General features: G+C 41.2%; 2 protein-coding genes across 3 annotated transcripts; both read right to left on the minus strand.

The window, feature by feature from the left end:
• Window positions 1-7,849: 7,849 nt before the first annotated feature.
• hunk (hormonally up-regulated Neu-associated kinase) lies at window positions 7,850-17,239 on the minus strand. Its single transcript, XM_057820130.1, has 9 exons — window positions 16,709-17,239; window positions 13,897-14,189; window positions 13,771-13,826; window positions 13,558-13,693; window positions 13,318-13,445; window positions 12,587-12,713; window positions 12,352-12,520; window positions 12,107-12,272; window positions 7,850-11,551 (listed from the first exon to the last, which is right to left on the minus strand). The coding sequence occupies exons 1-9, from the start codon at window positions 16,916-16,918 to the stop codon at window positions 10,812-10,814; spliced, it is 2,025 nt and encodes a 674-aa protein (XP_057676113.1). The 5' UTR covers window positions 16,919-17,239; the 3' UTR covers window positions 7,850-10,811.
• Window positions 17,240-18,105: 866 nt separating this feature from the next.
• Window positions 18,106-26,187, minus strand: uspl1 (ubiquitin specific peptidase like 1). 2 transcript variants are annotated; one of them, XM_057820108.1, is made up of 5 exons: window positions 26,009-26,187; window positions 21,881-21,976; window positions 21,338-21,460; window positions 20,422-21,273; window positions 18,106-19,382 (listed from the first exon to the last, which is right to left on the minus strand). In XM_057820108.1, exons 4-5 carry the CDS (start codon window positions 21,232-21,234, stop codon window positions 18,456-18,458), a joined length of 1,740 nt encoding a protein of 579 aa, XP_057676091.1. In that variant the 5' UTR covers window positions 21,235-21,273; window positions 21,338-21,460; window positions 21,881-21,976; window positions 26,009-26,187; the 3' UTR covers window positions 18,106-18,455. The 2 variants fall into 2 exon arrangements, with proteins under 2 accessions (XP_057676091.1, XP_057676090.1); XM_057820107.1 differs by having other exon boundaries at window positions 21,825-21,976.
• Window positions 26,188-27,796: the final 1,609 nt, after the last annotated feature.

Below are 27,796 nucleotides of genomic sequence, written 5' to 3' on the forward strand. Positions count from 1 at the left end.
TAAGAAAATATTTGCAATGTATTAGTAAAGGAATATTTAAAATTTTTTAAATGCTTCAAATTAAATAATTTAAAAAATGAATATTAGCTGTTTTTCCCTGTTTCCTTTATTTAAATTAAAACCATTAAAAATTAAGAGAATATTTAATGTTTCTTATGTTAACTATGGAAAATGTAAAAACAAAAAACTTCAAAATTTCAAATTAGAGGAGCTTTCAGAAAACAACCAAATTAAAAGCATTGCCGTATTTGATAGACTGGACTAGTGGTGCAACGATTAATCGATAAACTCGAGTAATCGATTAGAAAAAAGATTCAAATTAAATTTTGCTGCTTCGAGTATGCGTTTAATTAAAGTGGCGTTGTAACAGTTTATTTTGAAATTGTTAGTTTTATTGATTTAGGTGGATACACTGCCCTCTTTCAAATGGGTGAATCCAGCTGCTCCCTGTGAAGCCCACATAAGCTTTTGTTTGAGCTAATGTTTCTTTTTAATGCATTTGTAATTTAGTTTTTAGGTATATTTAGCTGTTTTTTGTGGGAATATGTGTCCGAACCATTTGTTAAGTGCATTTAAAAAAAAAAACATGGGCATTTTATAGCATTTAAACTAGCAGATTTTTGCTATATAAGTTAGACAATTGTTCTTTTGTTGTACATAGATCCTCATTTATTTACTTTTGTATATTGTTTGAGGCTGAGCTCAGGTATTTTAATTTTTCATGTACCTTATCCGTTTACTCGATTATTCGAACCAACTAGTTCATTGATTAATCGATTACTAAAATGATCAATAGCTGCAGCCCTAGACTGGACACAAAGTTCATAACCCGAAATATGACCACTCATTTCTGATCATATCACTTTGCAAATTTGAGTTAAATAGGCCAATTTGTTATCAAGCTAAGGCAAAATTCCTTTTCTGAACTTTGACCTCACTAACTCCAAATTGAATCACATCTTATTACAAACATTCTGCAAGTTTTATCCCTTCCCAATTGAAATGTAAATAAACACAAGAAGAGTTGTCTGATATTATTGGGTAGCCGATAATGTTGGCTGAAGAAAGCATTGAAAAAATATCGTAAACTAGCGACATCAGTTTTCGGCCAATATGTATGTTGCCTTTAAAGTGAATGTATAGTCCCTGACAAAAGTCTTGTCACTTATCCATTTTGTAGAAACAATTGCTAATAACCTGACTTTTAATTATTCAATTGGTTTCAGAAATGGCTCATATGAAAGCTAAGACTCTCAAATGATGTTGAATGTACAAAAATATATTTGTTTCACTGAAAAATGATTTATCATTTAACGAAGACATAAAGGTCAAATTTTGGCAAGACAAAAGTTTTGTCGCCTACAGAAAGTAGTGTGAAAATTGAACAAAAAATGTACTTCAAATACAAAAATATGTTACATAACATAAGCGAATTAATCCAAATTTAATATTTTGTATGATATTTCACCCTGCAGATCTCTCAGGGTGCGGACAATTAAAAAACTGTGTGGCATTTGCCAGGCCACAGCCTGTCAAAAGGGTGGAAGCTGGAAAAGTGGCGAAAGGTGGATTTTTCAGATGAATCTTCCATTGAATTACACCACAGTCACTGCAAATATTGCAGGAGACCTACTGGAGCCCGCATTGATCCGAGATTCACTCAGAAAACAGTGAAGTTTGGTGGTGGCAAAATCATGGTCTGGGGTTACATCCAGTATGGGGGTGTGCGAGAGATCTGCAGGGTGGAAGGCAACATAAATAGTCTGAAATATCAACAAATCTTAGCTGCCTCTTACATTCCTAACCATAAAAAGGGACAAATTCTGGAGCAGGATTGTGCTCCATCGCATACTTCAATCTCTACCTCAAAGTTCCTCAAGGCAAAGAAGATCAAGATCCTCCAGGACTGGCCAGCCCAGTCACCAGACATGAACATCATTGAGCATGTCTGGGGTACGATGAAAGAGGAAGCATGGAAGACAAAATCCAAGAATGTTGATAAACTCTGGGAGGCATGCAAGACTTTCTTTGATGTTCCTGATGACTTCATCAATAAATTGTATGAATCCTTGCCGAACCGCATAGATGCAGTCCTTCAAGCCCATGGAATAATACATTCATTCATTTTCCATGCTACTTTTCCTCACGAGGGTCGCTGAGGTGCTGGACCCTATCCCAGCCAACTACAGGCAGTGGGCAGGGTACACCCTGAACTGGTTGCCAGCCAATCGCAGGAGACACACACTCATACCTACGGACAATTTAGAGTGTTCAATCAACCTACCTTGCATGTTTGTGGGAGTTCCCGGAGATAACCCATGCAGGCACGGGGAGAACATGCAAACTCCACACAGGAAGGCCAAAGCCCGGGATTGAACCCCTGATCTCAGAACTGTGAGGCGGAGATGCTAACGACTCCGCCACCGTGCCGCTGGAATCATACAAAATATTAAATTTGGATCTCACAGCACCACTACTTAATTCGCTTATGTTATGTAACATATTTTTGTATTTGAAGTACATTTTTTGTTAAATTTTCACACTACTTTCTGTAGGCGACAAAACTTTTGTCTTGCCAAAATTTGACCTTTATGTCTTCATTAAATGATAAATCTTTATTCAGTGAAACAAGTATATTTTTGTACAATCAAAATCATTTGGGAGGGTCTTAGCTTTCATACGAGCCATTTCTGAAACCAATTGAATAATTAAAATTCAGGTTATTAGCAATTGTTTCCACAAAATGAATAAGCGACAAGACCTTGGTCAGGGACTATAGACCCCACTCACATGACGTCACAACCACGCCTCCGCGCCATATTGTCCGTCAGCTCGCCGTGTTTACGCATTACCGCTACGTAAATTCCTCCTATTATGGCGTGTTTTTCTGCTCGTTAACATTAATAATCAAAATGGTGAAGGCGTGTGTGGCGTTTGGTTGCAGTAACAGAGTAGACGGAGAGACTTGAAGTTCTACTGTATTCCAAGAGACCCGGAGAGGAGAGCGAGATGGACTGCTGCAATTCGACGAGAAAACTGGGCACCAAACGATCACCATAGATTATGTAGTAGTCATTTTATATCTGGTAAGATGCATTTAAAATATATTTAGAGGGTTTGGGGCTGACAACCACAATTAAGATCATTGCGAGGCTAATCGCCAACAACATACAGTTTCAAATTCAAGATGCTTATTTCTTCCACCATCTTTATTTTTTTAATAATATTAGCTGGTAACAAGTGAAAGAAGCTGGCCTCGTCTACGGATCATCAGTTAAACAGGGGTGTCCAAACTTTTTGAAAAGGGGGCAAGATTTGGTGTGGTAAAAATGTGGGGGGCTACCTTGGCTGATTTACGTAGAACAATATATTTAAACAAATTTTAGCAAGCCCTTCTGTGTGTGACATTTGCTTTATTATTATTTTTTTAATTCATAATTTCAACAATCTCGCCTTTGTGGCGGTCTCTTTCGACACTTGGGCTCTTGCGAAATACTGCTGCTGTGAAATTAAACTAGCTTCAAGTTGCTTTCAATTCTCGCTGCGTATCTTCCCTGTAATGTTGTCGTACATGTCAGCGTGTCATGTTTGGTAATATCGCGTCACATCGAAAACAGCGACTGTCTCTTTGCAAATGAGGCAGACACAGTTGTTGCGTATTTTATTGAAGAAATAGTCCAATATCCACCCATCCTTGAAGCGTCGGCCATCGCAGTCAACTTTTTTTTTTTATCGATTGTCGCCATTTTAGAAAATTGGAAGTAAAGGGTCACACGGGGTAATGTTCCTTAGAGTGCTGCTCTTAAAGTTTTTCAAAGTTTCGTGAGAATAGGCTGAGTTTCTGTGGACAAGATAGTTGTAGATATCAGGGTAGAAGATGTCAGGCAGAGACGGCGAAGACAGCGGGTCGAAAAATATCGATTTAGGCCTCAAATATGGATCTGGCGAATGGATCAACCGAAGCTTTTCCACATAACGCCTTTTATGCAACACATCCAATGAGTTTACAGCATCTGAAAGCACCGGGGCTTCCATGAATTGCACTATAAATTGCACGATAAATTGAGGCCATTGAAAATACGGACACACAATGACGGACAATATGGCGGCACAATACAGCGACACGTCATTGTGTGACGTTGGTGAGTGGGGTCTACAGAAGCCTCCACTGTACAAGGGCTGGTCACAGCTTAGCACAGCAATTATGCTTACTGACCATTAGATGTCTCCAAACTAAGATGCTTTGGGATTTGTTACGTGAGCATTATCGTTATTAAAGCATCCAGTGAGCCATCACAAAACAACTACTCATAAAATCCACGACAGCTTATATCGGTATCAGCTTTTTGGAGTTGGACAATATTGGAATACTGGTTAAAATGTCATTATCGGACAACTCTAAACACAAGCATTCAAAGACCTAGAGAACTGAAAACATAAGCTCCGCTTTCCGTATGTTTCACCCTAGTGGCAGGGATAATGAAAACGATATTTACTATCAAGAGGCTCATGAACTGATTTGGACAATTTTGAGGTTAACAATGTCTCTCAATGACTCATTGAGTATCAAGTATGTGTCAATTAATGTTATAATTTGCTGGTCAAGTTATGTCTGTAGCGTTCAGTCAGTCATCCTAAAGATGTGTTTCCCTGTAGTGCATGTGAGGGGACACCAAACCTTTCACCTTTCAGTCTTTTCCAGGACTGTTTTGATTACTTAATATAAGTGAGAGTAAATATAAGGTGTCTCTTAGGTTACGTGACCCTAAAGATATGACGTGAACCTTGAGGTGAAGCTGCTATTATGTAAATGAGGTGAGGTGCGTCCGACTAATGAGCTCACGGCGATGACAAATCTAGACGGCTATCAGCCGTTGCACAGCTTGCCGCCTTTATTGCACCACTTGTGGTCTGAACCAATCAGCGAGCAGCCCCACAATGAGTAACGCACAGGCTGTCGCTCCCCGTTTCCACCTATGAGGAACTTGTGTTGCCATGGAGGCAATGAAGCCTCCGTCGGCCAATGCCGTCGTCCCGCGCACGGCCAATGGCGATCAGAGTTGTCGGCGCACGCCGGCTGCGGATTGGCTCACGGCACCTCTTTGATTACATTTTCCCTTTTTTTCCTCTTGTTTTTTTACGAGGAGGGAAAGTGGGGGTGAAAAAGAGCATCTCAAGGAGTTTCACCTGTTTTGCAGCTTGCAAAATCAACACATTTTGACAACACAGCAATACGGCAAAAGTCATGTCGAGACACTTCCAGTGGCATCAAATTTTGGGAGAAAATGTGGCAAAAGAAGAGGCACTTAAAACTGACTAGAAATCGAACCGTGGTTGATGCATGTCATAAACATTTACAGGATTTTAATTATGCAGTCCAATTGCGAAAAGGCACTTTTTTAAATATGAAAATTAATAAAATTATTCTGTACATCTGAAAAAATACAATACAAAAAATGGCGAAAAAGATACATTTGTTCTTTTCAAATCATCAATCAAAAATTGAAAAATATCCATAAAAAAAAAAAAATCTTCATTTGGCCATTTATTTGCATGGCATCTACAAAAGCTGAAATGTTCTCATCATTTTTTTAAAAAATAAAACATTTTAAAAAAGGAATTTTTTATAATACACTTGTGAAACATTAAATTTTAGAAGTAAATATCTTTCTATGCGTCTGAAAAAACTAATACAGCCAAAATTTAAGAAAAAGCTACATTAGTTTCCATATTTTTTTTAACTATACAGCAAAAATGAATAAGGCGAAATGAGTAAACACTCAGGTGACTTGAAGTTCTGCTCTGAGAACCCCAATTTGGCCAAATTTCAAAATTGTGCTAAATTCATGCGTGATACATCATTGGAAAGCTTAAAATCTTAATTTTCTGGGGGAAGAAATTTTTTGAACAGGAGGGCATTTTTTTTGAGCACGCGACAGCATAATTATAGACGTCGTGATTTTAACGAGATTTTATCGCATACTTACCTCTTTTCGATCCAAAAACTCCATGTAGCATGTATCACCGAGTGTCAAGACACAGCTGTGAATGGCCACAACCGGATTTGTGGGGGATTTTATGGGTGAAACATGGTAATATAACATGGGTCGCGAATCTCGCAATGCAGAAATCTCAGACATCAAGGAGTGGTCATGATTTTTATTTTCATACATTTACCCTTTTAGATGTTTTTTTCCCAATTTTTCTTTGTTTGAATTGATTATCATCTAAAATATTGGGGGAAATGTGACAGTAACGAAAACAACTTTTCTTTACAGACGCCAATTTTTTCATTGTGACGTAATTTGTTTAAAAGTTTAAAATATACGATTGAATAATTTTTTAAAGTGTTTTTTTAACTAAATATTAGACATCAATTAGTGATTCTAAGCTAAAAATGTCAGACATTTCATAATAAATACAATTACTTACCTTCTTTTTATGGCTAGGTCGAAACAAAAGCGGTTGCGCGACGTCTGTAAATGGGGGTTTCCAGGGTAAAACGATCAAATTAAAAATAGTTCGGGGGCTTAATGCGCTATGAATCTGCTCTGGCAGCAAATAGACATTGTTCTATGAAACACAACAGTTCTTTTGGCTCAAAATACAGCACTTTATTTTAAAGAGGAGTGCAAGAGCAGAAAATGCTTTTTCAGTCTTGTCTGTGTTTTCCGCCATAAACATTTATGAAAAAAAGATTAATCTCACTCATAAGCCTCCTTGAAATGTTCTCACCTTCATTTTTGTTTTTCCCCTCCTTCAGCTTACAAGAGCAAATGCACAAAACACTCCAAGTCTATCTCACTTAAGGTTGCAGTTATTGATTATTTTAGTAGTCGATGAATCGATGAACTAGGTAGTAGAATATTTGAGTAATGGGATAAGGAAATAAAAAATAAAATACCTCAGCGGAGCCTCAAATGGTATAAAAAATGAATGAGGATCTAAGTACAAAAAAAAGAATATTTGGCTAACCTTCATAGCAAAAGTCAGCTAGCTTAAATGCTAACGTTTTTTATTTTATTTTTTTAACAATGCTCTTAAAAAATTGGTCAAACACATATTCCTCCAAAAAAACGCCTAAATATACCAATAAACTAAATTATGAATGCATTAAAAAACATTAGCACAAACAAAAACTTATGTAGCTTATGTTGGTTTTAACAGGGAGCAGATGGATTCACCCATGTGAAACGTTATGTCATATTCACCATTGCCACTAGAAGGCAGTATCTCCACCCAAATCAACTAAATGCAAACACTTTCAAAACAAACCATTACAAGTCCACTTTAATTAAACGAATACTTGAAGCAGCAAAATTTAATTCAAATCTTTTTTTCTAATCGAATTACTGGAGTTAATCGATTAATCGTTGCAGCACTTATCTCACTTTGCTTTTCCACTTGTTTGCCCCCCCGCAGCTTATTGCAACTAAACAGAAAAACAAAAGGCTCTGACGCCCGTTCTGCATTATCCGCTTAAAAGCGTGCTGTTTGTGTCATCCTTGGCATGTGTTGACCCCCCCCCCCCCCCCAATTTGTCTGGTCAGTCCAATGCGACCCAGAGAGATTTACGGGGAGCCGTAGCTGAGTGGATTAACGTCTACAGTTTGTGTTTATGACAGCAAAGCCGAGGGGGGTTGTGAAATGTGCGTGAAACCCCGCGCGATGTCCTTCAGCTGTCGTGGGGGTCTGGCCTTTTGTTCAGTTCCGCGGGACACCCAAAAAGTACTATGCTAATACTTCACCTCAACTGATAACACGAAAGATTTGTAGAATGACTTTGCGTGGGTACAAAGATAACCACAAAAGAAAGACAGGACAAAGTTTGTTTAGAGTTGAATATAAATATTTGAAATCAGTTTATACAGCATAGAAATCTCTTGACAAAGCAACAAAAGCGCCCACGGTTACAAAATGTTACAAAAGTCTTCCCCCCGAGTCGGTACAGAGTTCAGCTTTAACACAATTTTTCTAAAAGAAGTATAAAGACAGTGACAACATTGCATGCAACTTTTCCATCCATTGCTTAACAGTGCCAAGCCTCCAATCCAAAATTGATAAGCTGGCTTCATGAAGGAGGAAGTAGTCAAACTTTGTATTTACATGATCCTCATTCTTGGCAAAAAACTCCACATTTGACGTAAACACTTAATAACTTATTGCACAACCACTGTTAAAACCTCTTTTGTTAACACCCACCTTCTCAATAAGGCTCATTTGCATTGCGTTTGGATATGAATTTTTTAAACGTTATCCCAACAATAAAGGTCATTTTTTTGGTTTCAAGTAGACATGTGCCGATTAACGGTTTCAAGGTATACCGTTGTATGAAAACGTCAAGGTTTCAAAACCGCAAAATTTTTTCCATCATACCGTCCCTAAGGTATTAGCAATTTTTTATGTCACAAAAATGCATGGAGAAATCCATCGCTTGCAGTTGGACGGCTCAACCCTCTCCCACTGGTTGTTGCTCAGTGTCAGGGGGTCAGCTGAGTTGCACGATGGCTGGAGGAGGTGTAACTCCTAAACTACCTAGACTACTAGTCGGCAGTGGCTTAGAAGAGGGCCAGCAGACATGTAAAACATGTTTGTGGAGGGTGGCTAGCGAGGAGGCACTACCTCCAATATGATTTCGCATTTATACAAAATTAAAGGTTAGTAAACACTGTTATGAACGTTCCCTCCAGCTATGAGAGTTAACGCCAGAGTGTTTATTGTGTCTAGTGGTGGTAAAGACGTGTTTTTTTTTTACTCTGGCAACTGTCTGTGTTGAGAAAGTATGTGTATAATGTAAACATGATACGAGTCATACACACGTACGTGCTTTTTATGGAAAATAATTATTTTTGTTCTGATGGTAATGTTGAGCTGTGGTTTTAGGCTCACCTAAAGGACTGTATTTTAATTTTATTTAGAATATTTAAATAAACATACTAGAGCTGTCCCGACTAGTCGACGAGCACAACATCCCGTCGACATAGTCCACGTCACGCAACCTACCGGTACTTTAGCTTGCTATAAAACATTGGCAGTCGTCTCGTGAAAGCAAACTTGCGGTTAAAAGGGGACACTTCAAACATGAAAAATCGCTGGTTAACAGCATTTGCAAACGAAAAAATAACCAAAAAAAATCTATTACTGACAGTACACGCAATGACAAAAAGTGCTCTTTTTGCGGAGTGTAAAGCTGAAGTTAGCGGTTTACCGAACGTACTTCCGGTGAACATTTCAAAATAAAAACATGTCATGTTCGTCATATAAATAGTGATTTCTGGAGTTAATCCCACATACTTCCGAATTCAGATTCTACACTAAGAATACCTTTAAAATGACACCCTTTATGAAAAATCTGATTGGCAATGAATAATTATAATTATTATAAAACTATTATATATAGTACTATATTATATTAATGCCAGGTGTTTTTTTTAAGAATTGTTTTGAATCATGTTGGAAAGGCAAAGTCAGTGTTCTGAATCTGTTTACATTCTATTCTTTTGCACTAGTTAATTTTAATCAGCATTTGAACTCATTGTTTGTGATTTATTATTGTTATTTACGTGTTTATTTGTACTTTAATAATTTAAGTGTTCCAATATGTTTTTGTATATTGATAAGAGTCAACAAAAATTTCATTGCTAAATTAGTAAAAAAATAAATAAATAAAATTTAATTATTAGATTAGTCGACTAATCGTAAAAATAGTCGGCTGACTAATCGGGAGAAAATTAGTCGTTTGGGACAGCCCTAAAACATACTTATGTTCCAATTTGCTAATGTAAAATCCTGTTCAATTGATTTTTTTAAACCCACATATCTCAAAGTAACACATTTTAGAGCTGTAATTGTAATACCATCACACCGTGATATATTTCCATGAAGTTATCATACCGTCAGAATCTGATATCGGCACATGCCTAGTTTCATGTGGTGTAATTTGTCACTAACATTGGTATCGAGAGCCGAGCGTCGTGCAAAACAAATCCACCCTTCGATAAACAGGAAGTCGGCCGTTTTGTGCTGGTCCTGCGAGAAAATCGGCCTGTTGCCAGGCTAAACTTGTGCCTTTTTCTGCCATGATTTTCTCCCTGCAAACTCTTGTCAAAATGGCTTTGGTGTGTCCTGCACAGTTTGCGATCGGCAGACTTAAGCTTGTATAAAAAGCCGGGACGAAAACAAAGAGCGGGGGGAAAAAAGGCGCGTGGCCGAGCATGAGGTAAGCGGCGTTGGACACCGTGGGGTTGGGGGAGAGGAAGCGAGGCCGATCAGCCAGTGCCTCAGTTTCATATTTGTTTTTTCGTGTATTATACAGTCATCGTGTGCAAGTGCTGTCTTCGAGAAAGTGATTCCAAAACTCAAAAAAATGAATTGCCATTGGCTACAAAAGAAAGTACCACCCTCTAAATCAGGGGTGTCCAAGTCTGTTCTCAGAGTCTGCTGTGGGTGTAGATTTTCATTCGAACTGATTCAGCATAAACAGTTTCTGCTGAAACAAGCAGCAGCTAACTGCAATCAACACTCGTAAGACACCAGATTGGTAAAAAGGTCCTCTTGGAATGAAAATCTGCACCCACCACAGCCCTTTGTAGGACAGTTTGTACACCCTTTCCCAAATATTGCGTTTTTTTGAGTGTAGTACTTTGTGCCACAAGTCTGGCAGCTACTAGAAGAGGCACAGTGGACTGTCACACTCACTGTAATTTTTGGTGGTGGTTTTTCACTATTTTAAATTGTATGCCTGGACGCAAGAAAGGTTGGGAAACCCTGACCCAAGAGCGATTGCTTTGGAATCTCGATGTGTTTTCAAGTCAGCAGAGAGTCTTGAGGGCCCCTGATGCGCACAACAGAGTCTGCATGGGATACGGCGGTGGGGACACCACCTCCTCCAGCACCTGCTCGGGCCGGAAGCTGAAGGGCTGTAGCCGGATTTTCTTGTCGGCGCGGGGGAACTTGGTGCGCTGCGTGGGGCTGTCGGGGTCGCTGCCGCCGCTGAGGTTAGATGGCGGACTGAAGGCGGACAGCGGGTTGAGCGGGCTGAAGGCCGACTTGGGCGGGCTAAAGGCCGAGCTGCCCGGGGGACTGCCCACCGTGCTGGGTGGGCTGCCGCTGGTGTCGGAGGAGAAGCCGCCGCCCCAGTCGGCGGAGGCGCTCTTCTTGGGCCGGGGGGGCACAATGAGCACGGGCGGGCTGGGGACGGTGGCCTTCTTCAGGTAGGACGAGTCGGGCTGGAAGGCGGACACGTGGCGGGGGGGCGACAGCGTCCCGTTGGTCAGCTTGTACCAGGGCGCAGGGGGCGCCTCGTCCACCCGCTCGGCTTTGGACAGCGAGCCGAAAGAGTGCATGCCGATGGGCGACGGAGCGGGTGGGGCCGGTACACTGTGCTCGGGGCTGCTGTTGTTGACCGGTGGCATGGTGGCCAGCCGCCGTCGCGGCGTGTGGGACGAGAAGAGGGGCTGGATCTCCAGGTACTCCATGGACGATGATGCCACCGTGCCAGGCGGTGCGAGCGGCGAGTTACGGTGTCCGCCGGTCAGAGCACGCAACAGACCTAAGGAATGCAAACATTAGAACTCAGCCAAACCAGAGGAAGCGTGTATGTCCACTCCATTGTCAGAGCACCTTGAGAACTGCCTCTACCAAGTCATTTCTTTCACTTTCATGAAATCTTTGACCAATTGCATCAAATTAAAGGCAGCGTCCAAGAAATTGGAAGACTTTTCAGAACCGGACCCAGCGAATTTAAAACTTCACAGTTAAGTTAAGGCACGCGATGTGACCAAATAAATTCAGACATTTTGTTCACTACTTATGAGTGTTTAGAAGCAGCCCTTCTCACATTGTGGATATACACGTTTCTTTTGTTGATGGTGACAATGTTGAATGGATTCTATATGAGATTCTGAGGGTTACACATGGATTGGCGGTGGCTGAGACGCTTCCTGATGGAAGGGGAGGTGGATGGATGGATGTACAGAGAAACAATGCAGGGATGGGAAGGTAACAAGTACATGCAAGTGGGCTCGACCTACCCTGCGTGGACAAAGGGAATATGCAGACATGAGACGGAGACGAAAGATTCAACGGTTGCCGGCAAGGGGCTCACCTGTGCGATGTTTCTTCTCCTTGCTGGGCCCTTTGCTGACTGCCAAGTACACTGGCGTCTGCTTGGGCGGAATGGTCAACTTGTCCACGTGTTTGCGCCATTGCGTCTGGAAGTACTCGTTCTTGGGTTTCTCTCCCTTCTTTTTCTTCTCCTGGAACTGCATTTCCTGTGGACACCCCAACAACAGTCAGACCAAAGACAATTTTGGACTAGAAAGTAAAGACTTTTCTTGCAGTTTCCCGTACTCTGTACTCTTTGGAGAGCCGCTTCATCTTCTTGTTGAGCAGGAAGTAGACTGCCAGGGTGTGGCAAGCGCGGTTCGTGAGGACAGCACTGAGGACCTCGCTGTGCTTGTAGGCCATCTTCTCAGTCATGTGCAACAGGACCGTGTGGTTGATCTCCTCGATATGGATCCTTCACATAGTGAACCAAAGTTCAGAAATCAGAGTGTCTAGACCAATTGATTTTTTTTTCTTTTACCTGTTGAGGTAGGGTGCCCCTGTGTTGCGGTTTGCCAGCTGCAGCCACGAGTCGGCCATCACCTGGTGGATGTTGGGCCGTTTGTTTGGGTCAGGTTCCAGGAGCTTCTTCAGCAGGCAGATGGCAGCTGAAAACAGATTTTCAAGGTCCTGCGCTCAAGCCTCATTGGAAAAGTTCATTGGTGGCCCTTGTCTGTCCCCACGTTACATAAGACAGACATGAGTCATCAGCATTTATTCATTTACGCTTATGTAAGTGGGTTAAGCCAATTGTTGATGTGCTTATGAATTCCAGTTAAGGTAGAAGATAAAAATACTATTAAGCCACCGCCCTAAGCATATTGCGTCAAGACAAGGTACGACCTGTAAAAAACATTTCCTCATTGGCAACCGCTTCCCGCTGCTCATTTTATTTTTAGGACCTGCTCGTTCATTAGTCTGCAGACAGATTTACAAGCGCAAAACCTTCACAGTGACACCGCTTACATCAATCCAAAGATTTTTTTATGAGCACTTACATCAAGTCATTGAGCAGTTTGATCAAGACTTTCAATTACTTCAATCGAAGGATTCTAATGTAAATGTGTTTTTTGTTTGTTTGTAACGATTCAGTCAAACTCAATCCAATTTGAAGCCACTTCCATCCAATAACTTGTCTTTTGTCTCATGAAACTGAAGACCACTTGAATAAAATGACCTCCGGAGAGGGATCGTTGCAAAAGGCATGGCTACCTGTGGAGAGCGAGGGCGGCAGCGGGTTCATCTCCTTGTCCACCATCTTCTGGTGCAGCGCCCGCAGACTGAAAGGCTCCACGGTGAACGGCAACGTCCCCGTTAGCATGGCATACATGTTGACGCCTCTGCCAGACAAACAAAGCTGTCTTACATGATTGACTGGAATTCGGTCCAGATTTAGTTTAAACTGGTTCTTTATTTTGAAGTGTTTGTTCAAATTTAAGAAGGTGAACTCACATAGACCAGACGTCCACTTTGGGTCCGTATTTCTTCCTGGAGAGCAGCTCTGGGGCGGCGTAAGCAGGACTCCCACACTGGGTACTGAAGGGGTCCGAGTAGCCCAGGATGCCAGCGCAATTGCTTAGCCCGAAATCTGAGAGGGCAGGCGAGAATAGTTTTATTTCCTAGGATTATTCTCACATTTTACAGGAAAGTGGATTTGCTTTTTACCGATGAGCTTGATGTTGTCCTGCTCATCCAACAGTAGATTTTCGATCTTCAGGTCTCTGCCACGGAGGAAGAGAAAAGATGTTTAGATGCGCCCACTTTTGAATGGAAGGGGAGGGTAGGTGTTACCTGTGTACGACGCCGGCCCGGTGCAGGTGCTCAACGGCCAGCACCAGCTGCCGGATGTACTTCTGTGTCTGCCGCTCGTCCAGCCGCTTGCTGTCGTAGATCCGGTTCATGAGATTGCCACCAGGGCAGAGCTCCATTACCAGGTAGTAGCTGTTCTCAGTCTCCAGGATGTCCAACAGCTGCGTGATATTGGGGTGGCGAATCATCTGCTGGATGTGGCCCTCGCGACGCAGGTTCTTTGTCACATACGAGTCTTTCTTGGCCTTGCGCTTGTCAATCACTTTCACCGCCACCTGAACAGCCCAATTGAGAGCAAATGTTTGCAAAAATTCAAAGATGGCCAGTTGAGAGGTAGAAAAATGATTGACCAATTTAAACTTTGATATTTGATGACTAAATGACAATGATGTATTAATAACTGTGGGTTAGAATCTCAAGTTCGGTGTATGTCTACAGTCCATTTGCATCCTGGGAGAAGTGACAGGTGCTGGGACATTCTTTTCCTGCAGCTGTGTTCCCACACCCGTAAAGCAGAGTGAGGCCTGAAGACATTTGCTTAAGCTTCATTTGCAGCTGACATTTCAGGGACTCAATTTACATCACATTCCCGTCCCGCCTGGATGACATCATCACTCGCCATTCCGACCCTCATTACATTCCGCCGGCAAACTTTTCTCCTTGTCTGGACGCAGGTTGAAGAACGCAGACGTTCGTCCCGGCCGCCCCCAAATCAATCAAACTAAAGGGCGACTTATTAACGACTTGCTGTCCTTCACTTGACTGTCCAATGTTTGTCCTTTTGTCTTTTTGTGCAAAACCACCTTCAAATCACCTTTTTGGCAACATGCCTAGGATTATTTCCAGTCCTTGTGTTTATTTTCTACTCTGCGTTATTACTACTACTTGGCATTTAACACTATTACAGGCTGACAAGAAAAAGAAAAAAACGCAAAATACACATTGTTTACAATAGAGTGCGTTGGGGCGGGGGATGGTGACTGTATATACAGTATGGGGTTGACCGTGGGGGTTTTAACCCAACGGGGGTGGGCTCAGTTGTTTACCAAGCGTCCCTCAGACAGAATAAGGAGGGGCAAGGGGAAAGTGGGTTAGATCTAGCACAGACATTCAAAACATGCGAGCCCACCTCGCCTCACTTTCATACGCGTGCACGCGTGTTAAATGGGCGCTTTCCAGGGATGCCCCCCGATGCCCCGCCTCGCTCGCTCGCTCACTCGCTGGTTTTGTCATTGCAAACGTTTGCATCATCCCAGACAAAGAGCAATGAACTCACTGGAGGGTACGTCACACCGGTGCTCCTGTTGCGCTTCGCAAAGCATTCAATAAAAATGTCTAATTTTTTTTTTTTTAAACATTATCCGAAAATGTAGCTTTTACTTATAATTTTAATTCATTATCTTGTCCATTTTTTTATCCTTGGGGAAAAACCATTAATTCACATGGGTGTCCAGGTTTTTTTTCTAAAAATGTCGTCTTCATCTTTTGTTATTTTCCATGTAATAGACACTTTTTCTTGGTGGAAAAACTCCAATACATCCTCATGATTTCCTGAGCCCCCCATACATAAAGATGACTTAACTTATTGGCTGCCATTGACAGTGATAGATGAACCAGAGTTGCTCTATAAATATACTGCTTTTGAATTAATTTTGGCATATTAACACTTAGAATACTTAAACACAACAACCTTCCTACGATTCGAATGCCATTTCATAAATTAACTCATTGGCTGCCACTGACTGCAATAGACGTCTCCTACAAAGGCAGGTGAAGGATTCTCGGCAAGGCCGAGACAAAGGCGAGCAACAGCGTGGCCTTGAGCAGAATCCAGATGAGGTCCATTAATCACAGGAGCGTGGCCGTCAACGCACACGCAAGCGTTGGCGGCGCCTTCTGATTGGCCACCCACTTCCTCATCCTTCCCTCATCATCAACGGTGAGCTCACCGCTGCTCCTCATGCGATACACGCGCACACAAAGGACGGACTGAGAGAGGCCATGTCAAAACAAAAAGCTGATGCGTGTGTCAAACACAAAAGACGCCTCCCATAGATTGACAAAATGGCACCTTGACCCTGACAAGGATGAGCAGTGTGGAAGATGGATAGGATCATTGGCTGACATCTGTAGCGAAAACCATTTGCATTCTTATTTCTCATATGCTGCCTATAATTGGTTATTTCTGATTAAAACTCAGTACAGGTGGCCAGAAAAAAACAAAAATAAAAGATTTTTCTAGGACAAAAGTTTTTTTTAACAGTACAATAAAATAAATATTTCACCAAGAAAAACAATATTTACAAGCATACATTTATTGAGTTATAGAATTACCAGCAAAATCTTATTTTTATTTGAAAATGTAATAGAAAAAAGGATGAATGCCATAGAAGACATTTATATAGATGTATAAATCATGATCATAAATTTAGATTTAATATTTTTCCTAACATTTTTTATATTATTCATAACTTTTTTTTTAAATGTAAACATGTTTCAAGAAAAAAAAAAAATTCCGAGAAACTCAAATTCTGATAGTAAAAAAAAAAAAAAAAACAGCTGAAAACAGTGGCTAATTCTCATAAAAGTCCTCTAATACATAGATTAAAGTCACTTTTTTAATCGTAAATTCACCTCAATTAAAACTCATTTTTCATTGGTAAAGTGATATTGTTGAAGTAAGAAAACAATCATTTTAAGCTTTGTATGCTACGATATAAGTACGTAATCGCACGTTCTGAGGTGGAAAAATAGTCTTTTGTGGGGTGAGAAACAGGTGTCTGGCGTGTCGTACCTTTTCCCCGGTGAGGGCGTGCAGCCCCTCCCTGACTTTGGCGAAGGACCCCTCGCCAAGCTTCCTGCCGATCAGGTAGTTGCCGACCCTCTTGGTGTGGTAGAAGTTCTTGAGGATGTCGGCGGCGGGGCTACTGCACAACGTGACCGGCAGCGGGGCGCCCTCGTCGGCCTCGCCGCCGGACGACGCGTCGCACTCGGCCACCGGCATGATTGCCTGGCTGACTGTTCGCCGCTTCTCCGCTTCGTTAACGGGAAACTGGATGAAACCCGATTGTGTCCTGGGTGCCGACTAATTATAAGACACTGCCACCTGTTCCATCCAAAGGCATGCTACGACCACGTGGCGACCTTTCCACTGTACTAAACCTATCTCTGTATTTCTTTCCCAAGCTAAAAGTGAATTTGTCAACAGTCCTTTGTTTGTTTGTGTGCGTCTACGCACCCGATCGCTCGCTCGTGTTTGGATTTGTGTTTGGCAGTTTGAAGAACATGCGACTTTCCCGGTTCGAGAGGTGGTGGAAGGGGCAGAACAGTGAGGGGCGGGGCTACATTTCTCTGGCCAATACGCGCACATGTAGGCGGGTCTCGAGCCTTCCGGCCAATCAGCGGGGTTTAGGATAGACTGTCAGGAAGAAAAACACACCCTGAAGAAAAAAAACAAAACAACCACATGAACAAAGAGCACGTTGGAAAACATGCAGAAATACTCGAAAAGTCTGTTTATAGAAATAGGTATGCGGCAGTCTATTTATGCAATAAATATTTTTGGAAGTTTATTCGAGGGGGAGCACATTGGGAGGGAAAATAATATTTTTTTTGTGAAATGAGAAAATACATTTTCTCAAAAGCAATTATTATTTGGTTTAAAAAAAAAAAGGTCTGATTTCCAAAGGATTTTTTAAAGGGAATATCCTTTTTACGGGAAAAAAAAAGACTATACCATCATAAGAGTCTGATATTGATTTGATAGCTGGCATGGATTTTGGCTCGCCACCGGCACGTTACTCACACCCATTTGTTTGTGTTCTACGAAGGTCGAAACTAAAAAACAAAGGCCATGCAAAAGAATAATGCCGCCATCTATTGGCTTCAATGTGCACTGCAATTCCGACAAAAGTGTCTAATTCACAACGCCACTACTGTATGGGGGGGAAATGATTCAACCATTAACAAAAGTACAAACAAACAAAAATCAAAATTTAAATACCGAAAAGCGAAATGACTTGGACAAACGTGAATAGTCAGATCTTGTCCGTCATTTCAACATATTGTTAAATTGAAATATCAGTAAATATGAAAAAGTCAATATCAGTGCTCTTTATTTTGGCGTCCGCATTTCAGAATGCACTTAAAAGTCAATATTTACAATGATGTCATTCCACCACAGAAATGAACTCAAAAACCAAGAGCTTTATTACAAAATAAATTAAAATTGTACAGATTTTACAACTGACCATTTGTGTACAGGCAAATTGTTTCTTCTGAAAGAATTAGATGCTAGAAAATTGTTTAACTTTTTCGCTGCAATTGACAGCAAGAGATATCCAATAGGTTTCGACTGTGAGGCCAGACAACCCTGTTCAAATGGATTCGACATCTATCGCTGTCAATGGCAACGAATAAGTAAAAAAAAAAAAAAAAACAGACCATAAAAAAATATGAGGATACTTTCCAAAATGTATATTTTGAGAACTAGAGCCACGGTTTCTCTTGATTTCAACTAGGAAAAACTATTTGTGCCGTTACTAGGAAAGAAAAAGTTCTAGTTCTCTGAGCGCCTCGTTCTCCATCGCTCGCTGAGTCTCCGTTGCTGTTGTCAGCAGAAGCTCATCCAGGAAGTCGTCCGTTTGCGGCGGTAGCGCGTCAAGGGTCCCCTCTCGGCGGGCGGCGAGCCCGTCGAGAAAGCCTGAACTGTCGGGTGAGGGGGCGGTGGATGACAATACAGAGCTGCGCATGCTGACCGGCGAGATTGTCGCTGTGCTGTCAGGCTGACGCGCAAGCAGCTGGTTGAGTTTAGCCAGCTTCTTCTTCTTGGCCTTCAGCTTCTTCAGCAGCTTGCGGCGCAGTGTGTCCGTGTCGCTGCCGCAAATATTGACGCTGCTTCGACAAGTGCTTTTAGGCAACGACGGTGGAGACTGGACGGTGGAGGTGAATGCACGGAACGTCTCGGCTGCTTTCAGCGGGAGGCCGGCATCGTCTTCGGCGTGGAGTAAATGAGGTTTGGGGCAAAGCGGCGTAGGGATGGCTGGCGTCCTAAGTAGCACTGGCGTGGAATAACTGGGAGGGGATCGGACATGAGCAGTGGGCACAGGAGGGGGCTCGTTGGCAGTCCGCCTTTGATTGTCAGGCAGGAGGCTGAGCATGTCCGACAAGCGAGAGTCAGGGATCGAAGGCGGCGGTTTGGTGGAGGGCACGTGCGTCGCCATTTGAACGATCGGAGGAGGCGGCTGGGAATCTCCAGCATCCAGTTCTTGTGGTTTTATCCTGCACTTTCTCATCGGTTGTCGTTTGACTTGGGAGCCCTCTTTGCTCATCTTTCCAGCTTCCTCTGAAGCTGGGTCAAAATCCCCATCTTTGGCCTCGCCAGGTTCTTTGTGTATCCCGGAGGAGCTATCCGGTATGGGAATACAGTCCGGAAGTGCTTCTTGATCCATTGCCGGCTCAGTTTGGATCTGTAACAGAATTTTTTTTTCATGTATGGTTTATACCAGAATTGGATGATATTAAGCCTGTCACGATATGCAATAATTCCATTTATCGCACGGTAAATGAAATGAAGGCGGTAATTTTCCCGCTGCGATTTATCGCCTCACATGCGTGCGTACGTGCATGCATGCGTGCGCATGCGGCAGATGCGCAGCGGACGTACTGTTAAAAGTTCGGCTTCCTCGTTACCAACAGCACATTATGCTGTGACGGGGATTCCCTCTGTTTTATTGACTTCTGGGTATGTTCGTTTTATACATTTGAGTTTGCGTGTCCATCATTCAATGCAGGGAGGCGGGGCCGAGTGCACTGTCGGCGCGAGCAAGCAGAGTGAGGAAGATGAAAATGGCCGGAAAATGCTTATTTCCAAGCCAAACACCACAGCCCCGGTGTGGGAATATAAAAGACCTGTAGTATGAACCTAGACTTAGTGAAGCCAAATTTTTGTTACTGCTACTTAATTAACGTATTTTTCTCTGTTGTTGTTGAAGTGCAATTGTTTGTGTTACTACAACTTTATACCTCTGTGCCTAAATGCTTAAGTTATTGAAGTGCAGTTTTATTTTTTCTTGAAAAAGACATTTTATATATTCTGTGCGGTATTGATATTGATATTTTCGTTGTGATTTCTTAAAAAGTATTTTTTAATTTAAGAGTCAACGTTTATTGCGTTTAAATGGGTGTACTTAACTTAGTTACTACTAGTAACTTACTTAGTATTAATACAGTATATACTGTATTCTTACTGTGTTATTGTAAATTGATTTTTAAAAATGGGGGGGGGGGGGCAATAATATCGCATATCGCAATAATTTATGATATAATTTATCGCCCACTAAAATTTGTTATCGCGACAGGCCTAGATGATATGTTGTTTTCTAAATTCTTTATGAAATGAGCCTTCACGTTACTGATTTTTGTACTATAAAAGCTCATTTTACAGATTAACGATAAAAAGAAAATCTAACGGTGAGTGGATACTGGACAAAGCCAGCGACAACATACCTCTTCCAGGGTAAGTGTGATGATGTCATCATGGGACAGCCCCTGGAATGCGTCCAGTAGCGAGGCTGAGCCGATGGACACGTCCTCGTGAGTGCCCGTCGTCGTCACGTTTGTCTCGTTATCCAGACTCACAGGCTCATCCACGGAAACATCTGCTGGCTTGTCGGCAGAGATCTCCTGCGCTTTCCAAAAGAGAGGGTGCATTTCCTGGGTGGGAATAGGCAGCACGGGATTAAGCGCCTTCTGCGGGTTATTCAAGTTGTTATACTCCAGCAAGGATTCAGATTCTTCGATGGGAGTGTTGACGGGTTGCTGGATGTGAGTGAGGACGGGTTGCTCGACGTTAGCAACGACGGGTTCCTCAAGGGGAGCATCAACGGGTTCCTTGAGACAATCGTTCACAAGTTCCTCCTGTGTAGGCGCGACGACAGGTTCCCCAACATGAGCATCCACTGATTCCGTAAAGATATCATTGACAGGTTCCTCGACGCAAGATTCAGTGGGTTCTTTGAGGTTAGTGTTAACATCTTCGAGAGCGCTTCCACGTTTGCGCAAGGAGTTGCAATCCTCTTCTGTTGTCGACATGATAGAAGACGGAGAGGGCGGGTTTTCCTCTGACGGACAGCGCGCCGATTGCCCATTGGCTCGCTCGCCACGCGTCACGGCAACCTCAGGACGGCTTTCCGCATCTGCACCGAGTGCATCCGGGCGCAGGCGCTTGACTTGGACTTCCCCAGAGTCGTCTCGGTCTTCCAGCTGTAATTTTCGCTTTTTATCTACGACCACCGTCTCCGCCGGGACCAAACGGGCCATAACTTCCTCCAGAGGACAACTGACCAAGGGGAAGAGGCACTATTGCGATGACAAGAGGTTAGCATGTAGAAGGTAAAAAGTGAGAAAGTTTAGAAGTGCTGACCTGTGGCTCCGTGCATAGCGTGATGGACTCGTGCAGGTTTAAGCGGTATGAGCGCAAGGTAGAGCTCTGACCTTTGGACGCACACCACGGACAGTGGTCCAGAGATCCCACCCTCTCTTGGACCTTAAAAGAGAGCATTTAAGGTATTAGGAACATATGCTCATGTACATTTATAGTGAACATTTCTTGCGTAAACATTTTCTATAAAATATTTTAGAGAAAAACAAGTATGCCTCTTTTCATTTAGAAAATGTAAGAGCATAATTTTACAAAGCAAAACAGAAAAATGAAAAATATAAACTTTAATGTGGATAATATCCACATTAAATGACCAAGCAAACCTTTCGCCTTTTACCAAAGATTTCCATGTTATTTTTTTTATACAATTTGAAGTGACACTGTGTTTGACAGTGGTTTTCAACCCAAATTCAGCTTTGCGCAGGTGACAAAGAAGTTGAGAGGATGGCAACCAGTGCCTCACACTGACTTTTCCCAAATACCCCACCAGTGGGGAGGCCCGAGCCCCCGAAGCGACATCTTCACCGGGCATGGTCACGGCGCCGCTCCTCCCGAATTCCATCGCCTGCTGCCATTCCGTCACCAATCTCACCATCACAACCTGGCTCTCCTCCCAGGTAGCTAGAGGAGTTCAGAGGGACACATCACCTCATAAATAAGACAACATCTACTCATTTGTATAACGAAAAAAACAACAACTATATTTGTTTTATTACTTAAAAATAAAAATACATTTCTTTCAAATTAGAAAAAATAAGTCAATATTCTTTTCTAAGTACAGTTGTAACTCGACATACGATCGCTTCGACACACGATCTTTTCGACATCTGACATAATATTTGACACGCCATTTGTTTCTACATCTGACGACATGCTCGATATACGATTTATGCAGCACCGCAGTTTCTTCGTTTTGCCGGAAGATGGACGCACGTCAGATTATTTTACCAGAGAAAACACTGGTTCCAAGGTTAGTGCAGGTGGTGAAAAAGGTGACGCTTACATGCCATTGATGGTGATAGACGTCCAGTACATTTAAACATTAATTCGCCCCTCCCAGTCAAAAAAGGATTGGACATCTAGCGCCGTCACGGCAGCTAATGAATTAAATGAGTGCCTTGGAAGCATAGCTGAGATTGAGGGGAGGCAGGCGGGGCAGTTCACCACCTGGTGGCCAAAAAATATCATTGCATGTAATTGACTTTCTTATAAGGTAGTCCCCGGGATACAATGTACCCGACTTACGTGATTTCGACTTTACAACGCCGGAGTCTCATCCGCCATTTTGTCTCCAGTTTTTCTTTTATTATTTTTTTATGATGTTGACTTTTGTTTTGTGATGCATGCTTTTATTTTGGCGCAGGAAGCGTAGAGCAGGTAGTACTTCCACACGCGAGTAAGAGCGCATGTAAACACGAAGAAGTCGCGCAATTGATTGAGAGAGAGGGCGGAATGATTACATTTGTTGCTTGTGAAGCATCCACAGGTTTAGCACCTGTATATAACACCTTTTGTACTGTTCATAGTGGGTTTTCAATTGTGGCTGAATACTTAGGGCGGGTTTATGTGATTGTTTTTGATGATGTGCGGATGCTAAGTGATACATGCCAGGGTTTCCTCTACATATTAATTATTGTGGCGCACCGCCACACCAAAATAAAAGCCGCCACGCCGTGCGAAAGAGATGTTTAATAAAAAAAAAAAAAAATAATAAATAAATGTTAAGGCCGTTTCAAACTAGCGGCCTAGTGTGAAGGGTTCAGCGGCAACCTATTCATTGTGTATTGTAATGTCCGTAACTCTGCGAGGCCCCCTTAAGAGACATTCGGACGAGGAGCTGTGACGTAGAGGGAAGCGAGATAGCGGTCGCATGTCACGGAAGCCCGTTGTTATTTTGTTATTGTTTTTCTTTATTATCTTTATTTATTAAGCCTATACATCTAAAGGTTGGTCATTTTTCACCAAAATTAAGGGGGGAAAATGCTTTCAAATAATGTTCTGAATATCACTTGTTGAATTAAGAACATTCCTGACGAAGAAAAAAAAAAAAAAAAATTAAAATAAGTTACAAATAGCTGTCTGAAAATAATCTTATTTCAAGAAATCTGAGTAAAATTTACTTAAAGCACTGGCAGATAATTTCACTTACAGTATTTCTTGAGGTGGGAATCTTTTTGCACCTAACGATTCGATTACGATTCAGAGGCTCCAATTCGATTATAAATCGATTATTGATGTTAGCATACCTCCCCGCTTTTAATTTTTTGCACATTAGTTTCAAAATTGTTCAAAAATCCTCTCAGGCTAAACCAAACTAATATTTCAGGATCAAGTTAACAGTTAAAAACTGAAAATAAAATACTCAAGTCCCATTCTGTATCAGCAGCTTTAAACTACATTCAATTTATTTAATGATGTGAATCAACCATTAAAGTTGATAAAATTTCTCCCGTTATTCCATAATTTCCCTTCCATCTATTTTCGACATGCTACAACAGAGCCTTCTAGAGAAGTCTACTGCTTTAAGATGGCGGCTGTTAACAACGCGGCATTTACTAAACAACAAGTCAGTCATTTTGCATCTAGTTCTTTTTATATATTTTAACTCCGCCGTTGTCTGTCATTTTGCATCTAGTTCTACATTTATGTGATATCGACTATAGCCGTATGTGGCCATTTGTTTGTAGCAACTAGCAACTGGGCATTGTCTGAACCAGCTGTAGGCCGCAGTCAGGTATATTGTTTTTTTTTTAATCTAGCGGCATGAGTTGAACATGATATTTACTCTCGGTCCGTTCCTCATTGCGTCCCGAAGACCGCGCTAACTGTGTTTTAAGGTCTGCTTTACCTGGTATAATTCAATAATCAGAAGTTGGATGTTTGTGAATCGTTCTCGAATCTTCCACGGCCGAATCGCGCATAATCTAAGAATCGGAAATTTCGCAGTAGATTGAAAACAAGGGAATTTAGTCATCTGCCAATCAAACGTGCGTTTGAGGGCGAAAAAAGGGTGTCAGTGGCAGTCTGAACATAATGAAAGTAATTCACTTAATAATGGTGCGGTCAATTCTATCCTTACAGAATATGTGAAGACAATCTAAATCACCTCTATAATTGAACTCATTATATAATGAAAAAAGGTTGCTTAAAATTTGGTGGGGACTATTTGAGCATCCTGAAAAATTCCTAGTGTTATGTCCCTATGCAAACCTACACCACTGGTCCATCAACAGAAGTACTATTACTGTTGTGTCAATGTAGTACATATTAAGGCCAAATAAAAAGGACTACGAAATGTAGGTCATACTATTGCTACGAGAAAAAAAAGTCGTAACATTGCGTAGGTTAATGTAACTGTAATCAGCTACGCATTTTACGTACGTGAACTGTAGCTGAGAGCTACGACATTAGCCTGGCTCATGAAATATTTCAAATAGATCTTTGTTATGGTTCTTTTTGGGAAGCAAAATGTGAAGAAAAAAAAAAGTCATGATATGACGCAATTTTGCCGAGGCAGTCCGACTCCGATGCAGCCCACCACCGAAGCTTAAAAAAAATCCTAGGGGAAACACTGCATGCTAATCATTTGTGTGGATTGTTATTGCTGTATCAGCCGCTAGTTATAAACACAAATTTAAATTACTGTGATTGAAGATGCAACTAATTTAATTTCGTTTGCGTTGATGTCATGAGCAGCTGAATAAAATCAGCAAACATGGATGTCTGACATCGTCATTTCAGAGCTTAGCTCGCTGTCTAACTAGGATTTAGCTCCAACATCTTGGCCAGGACAGTACAATGACATATAATACATGTTTTTGGATAGTTATTTTGAGATTTAAGGGGTATTTAAAAGGTTAATTCCGACTTAAGCAGAAATACGGGTGATGTCACCGGCGTAAGAACGGACCTCGTTCGTAACCCTGGTACTACCTGTATGTTAATTTAAAATAAAGACCAAGCTGGTAAAATACTGCCGATAAAATTTATATGTTGTAGTAATAAAACAAACAACAAAAATGAATGAAATGGACAATAATCCTACAAAGTATTTAACAATGGGTCAAAATTATTTTTCGAACAGATTATGTGACTAGCACCTTGGAGATGGTACTTTGCTTTGTTCAGGAGTCAAAATTGATAATTGGAATTTCTTTAAACCTAAACCTTGCAAGTTAATTTTATTGCTGCCACTGTGTTTCGGGGTCATCAACATATTTTGCCCCGCTCCCACTAAAGTCAAACTCCGCCTCTGCATGTAAGGGTAAAAAAAAATACAGTATTAAAATATACATATATTAGTATTTATATATTTTTTGCATTAATGGGTTATAAAAATTAAGGCCATAATTGGGCATAAACTTGATTGTTTTGGTCCTTTAAGTTTGTAGCATTTAGTGCAGTATGTCATTTTGACAGAACACTCAGATCAATATTAACCTTAGAATTGTCTTTTCTCCTAACCCAACAAAAACACGAATTTAAAAGCCTCTCAAATTTGTAGAGTCATCCGAGTAATTATAATAATTAGTTTGTCCAACTCAAGAATAAAACCAAAGTAGCGTGTCGTCCCAGCCGGTTAGCTTGCTAGCATTTTAGCAAGCACGCGGCCGTACAAGTCGGTTCCAAGTTCAAATAAATGACTATACGTACCGGTCCCACGCTTGGGTTGAAGGTCATCACGTTCATCCCAAAAACAACAACACAAATATTGATTTAAAAAAAAAAAATTAGCATGAGCCGACACATGAGAGTATGAGCATAGAGAGGTTCTATCGTATTAAAAACGATGCACTTCCTTCCGTGTGTGCAACCCAATTTCTCTGTCCTTCTCCAACAAATTAACAGCACAATAGTTCCGGAGAGTTTATGAAAATAGGATTGTTGTCAACAGTTTAACCACTAGAGAGCAGTGTAACCACTAGAGAGCAGTGTTGTGTGTTATTTGCCTTTAAATCATCAGCGTTGCTCCAATACTTCATAGAAGAGTGACACATCACTTTGAGGCAATTACTTTGTAAAAGGTTAACATTACCATTAACATTTTAGGCCTACATAACCCAAAATGTGATTTAGTTTAGTTTAAGTTAGTTAGTTTATGAGTTTTTTTTTTTTTTTTTTTCAAACCAAAAATAGTCACTTGTCCTAAAAAGGGTTAAATTGATTGTTTGTTTGTTTGATTGCAGCACATTTTTTTTTTCTAGATTTATGAATTTTAATCGTTTGGAACCATCTTTTCTGTTAATCGCTTTTTGACATAACATGAACCACCGAACCTCTAAAGCTTTTACACTTACATCACAAAAAAAGCAATGGAGATGACCATTCATAACACTTATAATTAGGGTTGTTCCGATCATGTTTTTTTGCTCCCGAGCCGATCCTGATATTTCCCGATCCGATTGCTTTTTTTTGCTCCCGATTCAATTCCAGACATTCCCGATAATTTTTCCTGATCATATACTGTACATTTTGGCAATGGATTAAGAAAAAAATGAATAAAACTCGGACGGATATATACATTCAACATACAGTACATAAGTACTGTATTTGTTTATCATGACAATAAATCCTCAAGATGGCATTTACATTATTAACATTCTTTCTGTGAGAGGGATCCACGGATAGAAAGACTTGTGACTTTGTATATTGAGACTAAATATTGCCATGTAGTGTATTTGTTGAGCTTTCAGTAAATGATACTGCAGCCATGCCCCAATGCGATGATGGGAAGTGGAACCATGACTGTGCGTTGTGCTACCAATGGATATATCTTCTCTGCTTTGGGAAATAACTTAAGGTGTTAAGACAAAGATCAATTGCCACCTTGCTTCCCCACATTGCTTCCCATGATATTTCTAATCATAGGGAGAGGGATTGCAAGGCTTTAGCCAATTGAAGAAAGGCCCCAAAGGCTGCCAAAATTCACTCTACTCAATTTGCGCTGCCTTTTATCTCTCTAAATAGGTAAGACGGCGTCATTACAGAATGAGCGCGACAATGAGTGAGAGGGTCGTGCAGCGCATGCATTAATTGCGGTAAATATTTTAACGTGACACATTTTTTAATAAATTAATTGCCGCCGTCATCGGGATATTTATAATAACCCTACCTTAAGCCGAAACTAAAGATTCTGGATGAGTGTAACATATTATGTCTGTAACGTTAAATACCATTAGAAAACGATTTAATTAATATATATATATATATATATTAAAAAAAGGCATGGCCGATATTTTTTTGCCGATTCCGATACTTTGAAAATGACGTGATATGTCCCGATCGATCGATCGGGACATCTCTACTTATAATGTTCCTTTTTATAAAGCAGCCAAACTGTTTATTAGCTACTTTGCTACAAAAGCTTAAATCAAATATGAAGGAGCTGCAGTTAAATATTCAACCCACAAAGAAGTCTTAAAGAAACTGTTGTCTTGTGGG

The sequence above is a fragment of the Corythoichthys intestinalis genome, chromosome 18 (assembly GCF_030265065.1).
Source record: "Corythoichthys intestinalis isolate RoL2023-P3 chromosome 18, ASM3026506v1, whole genome shotgun sequence".
Lineage (NCBI taxonomy): Eukaryota > Metazoa > Chordata > Actinopteri > Syngnathiformes > Syngnathidae > Corythoichthys > Corythoichthys intestinalis.

Bases quoted from the DNA above. Each gene is read 5' to 3' on its own strand.
- hunk (XM_057820130.1), bottom strand. From the start codon at position 16,918: ATGCCGGTGGCCGAGTGCGACGCGTCGTCCGGCGGCGAGGCCGACGAG. The intron at 13,694-13,770 runs GTAAAAAGCAAA...CTGCCCTCTCAG, and splicing joins GGACAACATCAAGCTCATCG to ATTTCGGGCTAAGCAATTGC. The intron at 12,273-12,351 runs GTACGGGAAACT...GGGTGTCCACAG, and splicing joins GGCTCTCCAAAGAGTACAGA to GAAATGCAGTTCCAGGAGAA.
- uspl1 (XM_057820107.1), bottom strand. From the start codon at position 21,950: ATGGTGAGATTGGTGACGGAATGGCAGCAGGCGATGGAATTCGGGAGG. The intron at 21,274-21,337 runs GTCAGCACTTCT...TCATCGCAATAG, and splicing joins CGCTATGCACGGAGCCACAG to TGCCTCTTCCCCTTGGTCAG. The intron at 19,383-20,421 runs GTATGTTGTCGC...ATTCTGTTACAG, and splicing joins TCACACTTACCCTGGAAGAG to ATCCAAACTGAGCCGGCAAT.